At 39.6% G+C, this 11,603-nt stretch overlaps 1 protein-coding gene across 1 annotated transcript; it reads right to left on the reverse strand.

Moving 5' to 3' along the window:
* Nucleotides 1-8,788: 8,788 nt before the first annotated feature.
* LOC106983411 (putative olfactory receptor 2B8) lies at nucleotides 8,789-9,727 on the reverse strand. Its single transcript, XM_015081607.1, has one exon. The coding sequence runs from the start codon at nucleotides 9,725-9,727 to the stop codon at nucleotides 8,789-8,791; it is 939 nt and encodes a 312-aa protein (XP_014937093.1).
* Nucleotides 9,728-11,603: the final 1,876 nt, after the last annotated feature.

Raw genomic sequence — 11,603 nt, forward strand, 5'->3', positions numbered from 1 at the left:
ATTTCCCTCATCCCTCAAGCACAGCAGCATTGAGGTCAGAATACTTGGAAAACCCCAAAGTACAGACTGTGGAGCGACAGAACAATGTCCACAGGTGAACGGGGCAGCTTGGTGGGACACAGGTGAATGTGTGGGAATTGAGGGGGATAAAACGGGCGGCGTTGGCAAGGAGCAGGGAACCCCTTCTGTGGAGAAATAAGAGGAAGAGAGGCTGTGGAAGTCTGGGATTATATTTGGACATGAGAAAAACCTCTGCAGACCACAGACTGGGGAACGAGAACTTTGGGAAAGCCAGTTTCTACTTTGAGAACATCCTTAGGAGCTCCAGATGGGAGTTCCGGGAGCCCAGCTTTCTCCCAACTGCCACCTTGTGCATGCCTGGGGGAGGGGAGCCAGCCAGCCTGGTGGGATATGGGGGCACGCTGGGATCTGGGAGCAGTCCCCTCCCTCCAGTACTGGGGAAAGAGGGTTATTACCCCCCAAGGGCAAAAGACCCTGCAGGCACCAGCCAGAGTCCCTTTGTCAACTGGACACAGTGGCGCTATCCCAGGACAGGTCCATCCACACCGGGACTCCTGAAGACATTGGGGTTGGAACCCCAGCCCAGCCCAGGGAGGCACAGACACTGTGGGGGTGTTGCTCTGTGAGGGCGGCATGGTTTGGGACACGTGGTCTGGGGAGGAGAGACTGGGGGTTCGCCATTGTTCTCCCTATCACCACACGGTGGGGCTTCGCAGGACAGTGGCCCCCAGTGGAGGTGGGACCTGCTTACACCAAACCCCGCCCCTCCGTGCCTGGTAACTGCTTATCTACCCCAGTGACAATGACACTGACTGAGACAGACAGCCCCTCCTCCAAACCAGCACATTCCCTGTCCCAGGAGCCAGCAGACAACTGTCCTGGGGTTTCCTATGTTAGTCTCTTGTTGTTTTAACTATTATTTTGTTTCTCTTTTCATTCCTTCTCTTCTCTTTTCCCTTCTTTTTCTTTCTACTCTCCTCTTTTTTCTTCCCTCATTGGAATCAGCCTCATAGTTTCTGATTTGATTCTTGGTCAATTCTTATTTTATATATATATATATACATACATATACATACATATATATACACATACATACATATGTGTGTGTGTGTATATATGTGTGTGTGTGTGTATTATAATTTTCTTTTGTTTTCTTTCTTTCTCTGTTCTGGTTGTTTCTTGAATCAGGTGTTTACTCTATTCTTTTTACACTTTTATGTATCTCCTTCTTTATTTTCCTCTCTCTGTTTCTCTGTCTCTCTCTGGATTGAGCCTTGTATCTTTCATTCTCTGCCTGGTCTTTCTCCTGCCCCTTTCATTTTTCTCTTCATATGGGATAAGTTCTCTGCCTCTCCCCAACCTTTTTCCTTATTGAAGCTTACTTCAACAAATCAAAGCACACCTAGCAGAAGGTCCAGTCAACCACTAAGAACAGTGAGATAAAGCAGCAAAAGATACAACAACAGAGTGCATGCAACACACTCCAAAAACACTTCCTGAAGTTTCAGGCCCTGGAAAGTATATGACCCTTTTGTATATAATAGTTCTCACAGGTGCAGACACATAACAAGCTATTAAAACACATAAAAGACAGAAAACTAGCCAGAATGATAAAACAGAAGAGTTCTCCTCGAAAGAAATTTCAGGAAGAAATGACAGAGAATTGCCCAAAACAGATATAAAAAATATATCTGAACATGAATTTAGAATAATAGTCATAAGACTAATTGTTGGGCTTGAAAAAAAACATAGAAGAGCAGAGAATCTCTTGCTGCAGAGATCAAGGACCTAAGATATAGTCATGAAGAATTAAGAAATGCTATAAATGAGATGCAAAATAAACTAGATGCAGTGACAGCAAGGATGGAAGAAGCAGAGAGGAGAATGGAAGACAAAATTATGAAACGATAAAGCTGAGAAAGAGGAATAGGAAATTACTAGACCATGAGGGGGAGAATTAGAGATCTAAGTGATTCAATGAAATGTAATAATATCCATATAATAGGAGATCCAGAAGAAGAAGAAAGAGAGAAAGGTACAGAGGGTTTATTTGAACAATTATAGCTGAGACCTTCCCAATCTGGGGAAGGAAGCAAACATCCAAGTCCAGGAGACACAGAGAACTCTCTTTAAAATCAACAAAAATGGGTCAACACCAAAACATATCATAGTGAAACTGGCAAAATATAAAAAGAATTCTGAAAGCAGCTAGGGACAAATGAGCTTTAACCTACAAGGGTAGACACATAAGGGTAGTAGGAGACCCGTCCACTGAAACATGGCAGCCAGAAGGGAGTGGCAGGAAATATTCAATGCACTGAACAGGAATAATGTGCAACCAAGAATCCTTTATCCAGCAAGACTGTCATTCAGAACAGAAGGAGAGATAAAGTCTTTCCCAGGTGAACAAAAACTTAAGGAGTTTATGACCACTAAACAAGCCCTGCAGGAGATCCTAAGGGGGACTCTGTGAGTGGAAAAGAGCAAAGACTACAAACGACCAGAGACAGCTCTACAAGCATGAAACCTACAGATAACACAGTGACACTAAATCCATATCTTTCAGTAATCACTATGAATGAAAATGGACTAAATGCCCCATCAAAATACATGGGGTATCAGAATGGATAAAAAAAAAAAAAAAACAAGATCCATCTATATGCTGTGTAGAAGAGACTCATTTTAGACCCCAGGACATCTTCAGATTGAAAGTGAGGGGATGGAGAACCATCTATCATGCAACTGTATGTCAAAAGAAAGCCGAGGTAGCCATACTTATATCAGACAAACTCGATTCTAAAACAAAGACTGTAAAGGAAATGAAGAAGAGCATTATATCATAATTAAGGGCTCTATCCATCAAGAAGAGCTAACAATTGTAAATGTTTATGCACCCAAAAAAAGCACCCAAATATATAAATCAATTAGTCACAAACATAAATAACTGTATGAATAATAATACTGTGATTGTAGGGGACTTTAATACTCCACTTACATCAATGGACAGATCATCTAGGTAGAAGATCAGTAAGGAAACAATGGCTCTGAATGACACATTGGACCAGATGGACTTAACAGATATATTGAGAACTTTTCATCCAAAAGCAGAATACACATTTTTCTCAAGTGCACATGGAACATTCTCCAAAATAGATCACATACTGGGTCATAAACCAGCCCTCAACAAATACAAAAGGACAGAAATCATACCATCCATATTTTCAGATCACAGTGCTATGAAATTTGAAATCAACCACAAGAAAAAATTTGGAAAATCCCCAAATATACGGAGGTTAAAGTACATCCTACTAAAGAATGAATGCATCAACCAGGAAATTAAAGAAGAAATTTAAAAATATATGGAATCGAGTGAATATGAAAAAACAACAGTCCAAACCCTTGTGATGCAGCCAAGGCAGTCCTAAGAGGAAAATACATTGCAATCCAGGCCTATCTCAAGAAGCAAGAAAGGTCCCCAAAACACAACCTACCCTCACACCTAAAGGAGCTACAAATACAGCAGCACATAAAGTCCAGAGCCAGCAGAAGAAGAGCAATAATAAAGATTAGAGAAAAAATAATCAACATAGAATCTAAAACGCCAGTAGTATAGATCAATGAAATTAAGAGCTGTTTTTTTGAAAGAATAAACAAAAATTGAGAAACCCCTAGCCAGACTTCTTAAAAAGAAAAGAGAGAGGAGCTAAATAATTAAAATCACAAATGAAAGAAGAGAGATCACAAACAACACCACAGAAAAACAAACAAATATTAGAGAATACTACAAAAGCTTATATGCCAACAAACTAGACACCTTGGAAGGAATGGACAAATTCCTAGGCACTCACACACTATCAAAACTCAAACAGGAAGAAATTGAAAATTTTAACAGACCCACAACCAGCAAAGAAATTGAATCAGTTATCAAAACTCTCCCAGCAGGGGGTGCCTGGGTGGCTCAGTTGGTTAAGGGTCCAACTTCGGCTCAGGTCATGGTCTCATGGTTTATGAATTCGAACCTCATGTCAGGGTCTGTGCTGACAGCTCAGAGGCAGAAGCCTCCTTCAGATTCTGTGTCTCCTCCTCTCTCTGCCCCTCCCATGCTCATGTTCTGTCTCTCTCTGTCTCTCAATAATAAATACACATTTAAAAAAAATTTTTTTTAATCTCTCAACAAATAGGAGTCCTGGGCCAGGTGGCTCCCCAGGGGAATTCTATCAGACATTTAAAGAAGAGTTAATACCTAGTCTTCTGAAGCAGTTCCAAAAACATAGAACCAGAAGGAAAGCTTCCAGACTCATTGTATAAAGCCAGCATTATACTTTGGTTCCCAAACCAGACAAAGATCCCACAAAAAAGGAGAATTACAAGCCAATATCCCTGAGCAACATGGGTGCAAAAATTCTTAACAAGATACTGGCAAATTGAATTCAACAATATATTAAAACAATTAATCACCATGATCAAGTGGGATTCATTCCTGGACTGGAGAGCTGGTTCAACATTCACAAATCAATCAATGTGATACATAATATTAATAGAAGAAAGGATAAGAATCATGTGGTCCTGTCAATGGGTGCAGAAAAAGCATTTGACAAAATATAGCATCCTTTCTTACTAAAAACCCTCAAGAAAGTCAGGATAGAAGAAACATACCTTAACATCATAAAAGTCATATATATGTGGCCCATAGCTAATATCATCCTCAATGGAGAAAAACTGAGACCTACCCCCTGAGATCAGGATAAGACAGGGATGTCCACTCTCACTACTGCTGTTTAATACAGTGTTGGAAGACCTAGCCTCAGCTTCACACAACAAAATGAAATAAAAGGCCTTCAAATTGGCAAAGAAGAAGTCAAACATTCACTTTTTGCAGAGGACATGACATTCTACATGGGAAGTCTGAAAGACTCCACCAAAAACACTGTTAGAACTTATCCATGAATTCAGCAATCGAAGCTATAAAATCAATGAATAGAAATTGTTTTCATTTCTCTACACCAATAATGAAGCAACAGAAAGAGATATCAAGGAATGGATCCCATATACAATTGCAACTAGAACCATAAAATACCTAGGGATAAACCTAACCAGAGAGGTAAAAGATCTGTATACTGAAAACTATAGAAAGCTTATGAAAGAAATTGAAGAAGACACAAAGAATTGGAAAAATAATTTTCATGCTCATGGATTAGAAGAACAAATATTGTTAAAATGTGGATACTGCCCAAAGCAATCTCTACATTCAATGCAATCCTAATCAAAATCACACCAGCATTCTTCACAGAACTAGAACAAAAAATTCTGAAACTTGTATGGAACCACAAAAGACCCTGAATAGTCAAAGTCAAGTTGAAAAAGAAAACCAAAGCTGGAGGCATCACAATCCTGGACTTCAGCCTGTACTACAAAGCTGTGATCATCAAGACACCATGGTATTGGCACGAAAACAGACACATAGACCAATGGAATAGAATATATAACCCAGAATTGGACCCACAAATGTATTGCCACCCACTCTTCGAAAAAAGCAGGAAAGAATATCCGATGGAAAAAAGACAGTCTCTTTTAAAATATGGTGCTCAGAGAACTGGAGAGCAACATGCAGAAGAATGAACCTGGGCCACTTTCTTATACCATACACAAAAACAAATTCAAAATGGAAAAAAGGGCTAAATGTGAGACAGGAAACCATCACAATCCTATAGGAGAAAACAACCTCTTTGACCTCAGCCATAGCAACTTCTTACTTGACATGCCTCTTAAGGCAAGGGAAATAACAGCAAACATGAACTATTGGGACCTCATCAAGATAAAAAGCTTCTATACTACAAAGGAAACAATCAACAAAACTAAAAGGCAACTGACGGAGTGGGAGAGGATATTTGCAAATGACATATCAGAAAAAGGGTTAGTGTCCAAAATCTACAAAGAGCTTACCAAACTCAACACCCAGAAAACTAATAATCCATTGAAAAAATGGGCAGAAGACATGAATAGACACTTTCCAAAGAGAACATCCAGATGGCTAACAGCCACATGAAAAAATGCTCAACATCACTCACCATCAGGGAAATACAAATCAAAACCACAATGAGATACCACCTCACAACTGTCAGAGTGGCTAACATTAGCAACTGAGGAAACAACAGATGTTGGTGAGGATATGGAGGAAGAGGAACCCTCTTGTACTGCTGGTGGGAATGCAAACTAGTGCAGCCACCCTGGAAAACAGTATGGAGCTTCCTCAAAAAAATTAAAAATAGAATTACCCTATGAACCAGCAATAGCACTAGTAGGAATTTATCCAGTGGATAAAGGAGTGCTGATTCTTAGGGGCACATTTACCCCAATGTTTATAGCAGTGCTGTCCACAATAGCCAAATTATGGAAAAAACCCAAATGTCCATCAACGGATGAATGGATAAAGTAGACACTGGTGGAGGGTGGCACCTGGGTGGCGCAGTCAGTTAAGCATCTGACTTCAGCTCAGGTCTTGATCTCACGGTTCATGGGCTCAAGCCCCATCCCCCCACCCGTGTCAGGTTCTGTGCTGACAGCTTGGAGCCTGAAGCCTGCTTCTGGTTCTATGTGTCCCGTTCTCTCTGCCCCTCCCCCAATCACTCTCTCTCTCTCTCTCTCTCTCTCTCTCTCTCTCTCTCTTTCAAAAATAATAAAAATTTTAAATATATTTAAAAGAGTCCTTGAGGGTTATCGTACCACGGAAAGTTCATTTCAGGGATTATACAGTGGCTGTTTGGTATAACTGTCAGGATGTGGTTGAAACATAAGAGAGAGCAGGAAATTTGTCAGCATCAGGGATAAACAGTTTTATAAAACTGTTTTTAGGCTGGTGTTCATTCAGCATTACTATGGTGTAAAAATATATCCCAGGTGTTGAGGTCAAATGTGAATACTGTGATGCTGTTAGGAGTACAGACAGAACCATGACATGTGAGAATCTTCCTGAGCTGACATTTCCAGCCTGCCTAATGCTGTTTCTGTTCCAAGATCACGTGTCAGGAGCATGAGCAGCTCAGGGGGTTCAAGACCCAGGAGGATGCCAGTTAGCTGTCAGGAGAGGAAACAGTGTGATTGTTATGGATATGTGTCCCGTTGAGGACACAAATACATTTACCTACAGTGGGCTACACGCTGGGAAACCTACCAAATATCATAAACCTTTCTTTGATGGTGGCATTGTCAAAGCTCCAGCTTCCATGGGAAAATACACTGTTTATGACAATAAATACATACCAAAAAAAACCAGATCCATACCCCACAACATATGCATATACAAAGGGAGCTTGAGTTGAGACCTAAAGGCTACAATGTCACACTCACTTGTTATGAAAAGTTTCTATTTATTACTTATAATTTAGAATGGATTACAGCTATTTCATAATGAGACGACTATTTGTAAACTTCAGACATATTGAGATTTTTAATGATTAATATACATTTCTTTCTTAAACTTTCTCCTGGTGAATCTAATCTAAAAGAACATGGGATTTCCTGGAAAATAGAGGCCATTCTTTATTGTTTTGTAATATTTCCCTGCAATCAAATTGTATGGGGCTTTTGGCAGACGTGAGATACAAAAACCTTGGTTACTTCAGGCCTCAATCAAAGAATTTATAAAATGGTATGAAGTGAGTATCTAAATATATTTTACCTTTTGAGGGGCACCTGGGTGGCTCTGTCAGTTGGGCATCTGACTTCAGCTCAGGTCAGGTCTCTCGGTTCTTGAGTTTGAGCCCTGTGTCAGCCTCTGGGCTGGCAGCTCAGAGCCTGGAGCCTGCTTCGGATTCTCTCTCCCTCTCTCTCTGCCCTCCCCCACTCACACTCTGTCCTTCTCTCTCTCGAAAATAAACATTTTTTTAAAAAATAAATAAATATATTTTACCTTTGAAACTTTGCTGCATTATTATAGGTAAAAAAAAAATGTAAATTAGGACTTGTGTCATTTAATGTCCTCCAAAGACAATTTTAATGAATGGGAGGGTTCACAAACTTAAAATAAGCAAGTTGCACACTCACATGGGTGTTTCAGTGACTATGCCCAAAATTACACATAAGCACCGCCTGCTGTATTGCTACCTGATGCTCCCATTGTCCCTGGGATGACTGCATTACACCATCTCCCTCTGTGACATGAAGGCTACATTAAATTACTGTCACACTGCTACGGTCACACTGGGGCCTAATATCTGAATGACTTCATCAGGATTGATGTTACCAGGATTTTCTCTGACCTAAAATTTTTCTTTCCCAAGTTATATACTAATTCTGGGAAAAAGCTGTGATACTGTCAGCCTATGGACCATTTAATAGAGCCATGATCAAATTGCAAGAATAAGTGATATGCCTCCAGAAATTGCTAGAAAATGCTGAAATGCTAATATCTCCTACACTATTATAGTTGTTGCTATTCTTTTTTTCAGTATGCCTTTATAGTATGTGCATATTTTTTTTACAAGTAGAAATGGAATACTATTCCCAAGAGGGGGTGAAACAAGAAAAACCTGTGGAGCTTTCTAAAAAATTAATATGATGCAAATGCTGTAGAAACACTAAACCAGCATCTCTGGAGGTTAGAATGAATCCATGAACTTAGACTTGGAATGCTCACTTGCATAAAAGAATACGGTAAGAAAATTTCCTTGAGAGTCATTAGGGGAAATATTGGAGGACATGTGCTGGACACAAACACCTTAAAGGGTCTGAATTCAAAGACTTCTATCACAGGGTCTTCCAACCCCAGTCATCTGGAGTCACAGCCCCCATAAAGCACATTCTTCATTGCACTTGTCACATCCTTGTTCCTCAGTGTATAGATGAAGGGGTTGGTCATGGGGGTGATGATGGTGTAGAAGAGAGAAATGAACTTGCCCTGATTCTGGGAGTGGTTGTTGCTGGGCAGGAGGTAAGCATAGATGGCCGTGCCATAGAACAGGGAGACCACGGTAAGGTGGGATCCACATGTCCCAAACACTTTCCTCTGTCCCGCAATTGACTTTATTCTTAAGACCACCCTGACAATCCGACCATAAGAGAATGTGATTAATGCCATAGGTATGAGCAGAATGATCACACCGACAAAGAAGAGCTCAGACTCATTCACAGTGGTGTCAACACAGGCAAGCTTGAGCAGTGGGGCGACATCACAAAAGAAGTGGTCTATTTTATTTCTCCCACAAAGTGGTACAAGGAAGATGAGCACCGTCTGCAATGAGGAGTTGGCAAAACCAATGAACCATGATGCAGAAGCCATCAGGACACAGAGACGGGGGTGCATGATCACTGTGTAGTGCAGGGGCCTGCAGATGGCTGCGTAGCGGTCAAATGCCATCACCCCTAAGAGAATGCATTCTGTGCCCCCCAACCCTAGAGCGATGAACAGCTGAGCTACGCAGCCACCAAAGGAGATAGATTTGTCTGGTCCCCTGAGATGAACCAGCAGCTGAGGAACAGTGCTGGTCGTGTAACACAGGTCCAGAAAGCTTAGGTTGGAGAGGAAAAAGTACATGGGAGTCTGCAGGTGTGGGTCCAGGAGGGACAATGCAATGATGGTTGTGTTTCCCAGCAGGGTAAGCAGATAGAAGATCAGAAGAACCACAAAGAGGACTCGCTCCAGCTGAGGCTGGTCAGAGAAACCCAGCAGGATCAAACTAGTGAAAGAACTTCCATTTTTCGGGTCCATCCTTTCTTACCACATGTTTCCTGTCAACAGCAAGTATTTAGCAATTTTTAAAGAAATATTCTAAATAATAGAAAGTTAGCAGGGGGTGGATGTATCATGTTAAAAGACATGGCCATTGGATTATATCAATAACTATTTAAATAAATTATGTACTCATTGAAACTGACATTGCTTATACTAATATAGTTCCACACTATCAAAAAAGTAAATCATTAATATGTAATAGAAAATCAAATAATGGACCTTGTGTTTCCATCAGTCATAGGTACAAAAGTTTTTTCAGTCTGATCTTAAATAGGATTTAAAGTACTTTGAATATGTAGGTACATTTAGAGAAAAACAGGATGAGGAAAAAGAGGGCATGAAATCAGAAAGAATAGGAAAGAGATGGAGACAGAAAGAGAGTCATTATTTTAAATATGTATCTCATAATTCCACACAACTAGATTTGCACACAACTCACATGCAGTACTTTATAATACAACATAATCTCCAAATGCATCCAGATGTAGGAATTTATGACCTACAATGTACTTATACAAAAAATTCAATTACATTCAAAATTTCATGACTAGATCTGCAAATAAACACACATTGGTGTTTTTTTTCCTGTGGTAGTAAAACAAATAATCAGAGAGAACCAGAATACCACCATTCAATCACAGTGTTAACTTTTTCCCTAAAGATGCTTAAAATTACCATACCATTTTAACAGGAACTCCAAAAATTCATTTGGCTGTGTCAACTCAGTTGGATTCAGAACTCAAAAATCCAGTCATCAATATTTTCCTCTTCCTTCTACAGATTTCTGTTACATACATTACACCAACTAGTGTCTGTAAAATTCCTGAAATAAGTTGGATTATTCCCTATCAACACTCTAGTCACAAAAAAACATTTTAAAAAGTTATCCAACCATGTAGTTATGTACATACACTTCCTATGATAAAATAAGCAATAGAAAAACACACAGAGCTAAAGACAGAAGCACTCTCAAAGCAATGGCAGGTCAAAGCGCTATAATGCAATACTTAATGTATACAAGGGAAGGCATAAACAAAAAATTATTTTGGTATTACACAAAATCTCAGACATCCATCAATATTAGGTTAATTATTACCTTTCTGGAAGCTACCTTGCAGAGTTAGTGACACTGGACCAAATACATTGCCAAATATAAGGCTAGGCGATGACCATTTTCATCCAACGCTTACTACTGAAGAAGAATAGTTATACGCTGACCAAAGAGGCATCAGAAAATGAGGATTTCAGTTCTATCACATTCAAATGGTTGGGCATACAGCACATTGTTGATTCTTCTAAGACTTTTAAAATCTGAATCGTGATTGGGGTTAGACCCACTGATGGGTGAAAGAAATTGGTACAAAACTGGCATAAAACAAATAGTCATAAATATTGAGAAAAGGATGTGGTATTTGACACTATTTTACACCTCCTTTTCCTACAAAGATGTGATCAGTGATATCAATGACATTTGATAAACAAAATCTATGCACAAAAATTTCTTAATAGAATTAATTACACAGGTGTTTGAGACAATCTAAATGTGCAACACAAGGGAACATCACCTGACTCACACCTACTCAGAAGAACAATGAAAGCAAACCATGGTTCCAACTCTTGCAGACAAGCATGAATATAGATACCTTTACCAGAGATAGATTCCTGACAAATTTTAAAATGTGTCTAATAGGGGAAGTACTCACCAATGTGAAGGAGCACAAACATAAAATGCTAACTCATCCAAGGAAAACACCAATATAATAATGCAACATTAGAATACAATAATGATATATTTAAACAATATTATATCAATAAGGACTAAGAAGGCAGTTGAGAAAAAATAAAATGCTGG

The sequence above is a fragment of the Acinonyx jubatus genome, chromosome B2, assembly GCF_027475565.1.
Source record: "Acinonyx jubatus isolate Ajub_Pintada_27869175 chromosome B2, VMU_Ajub_asm_v1.0, whole genome shotgun sequence".
Classification (NCBI taxonomy): Eukaryota; Metazoa; Chordata; class Mammalia; order Carnivora; family Felidae; genus Acinonyx; species Acinonyx jubatus.

What these genes read in the sequence shown, in the direction of transcription:
- LOC106983411 (XM_015081607.1), bottom strand. Translation starts at nt 9,727, where the DNA reads ATGGACCCGAAAAATGGAAGTTCTTTCACTAGTTTGATCCTGCTGGGT.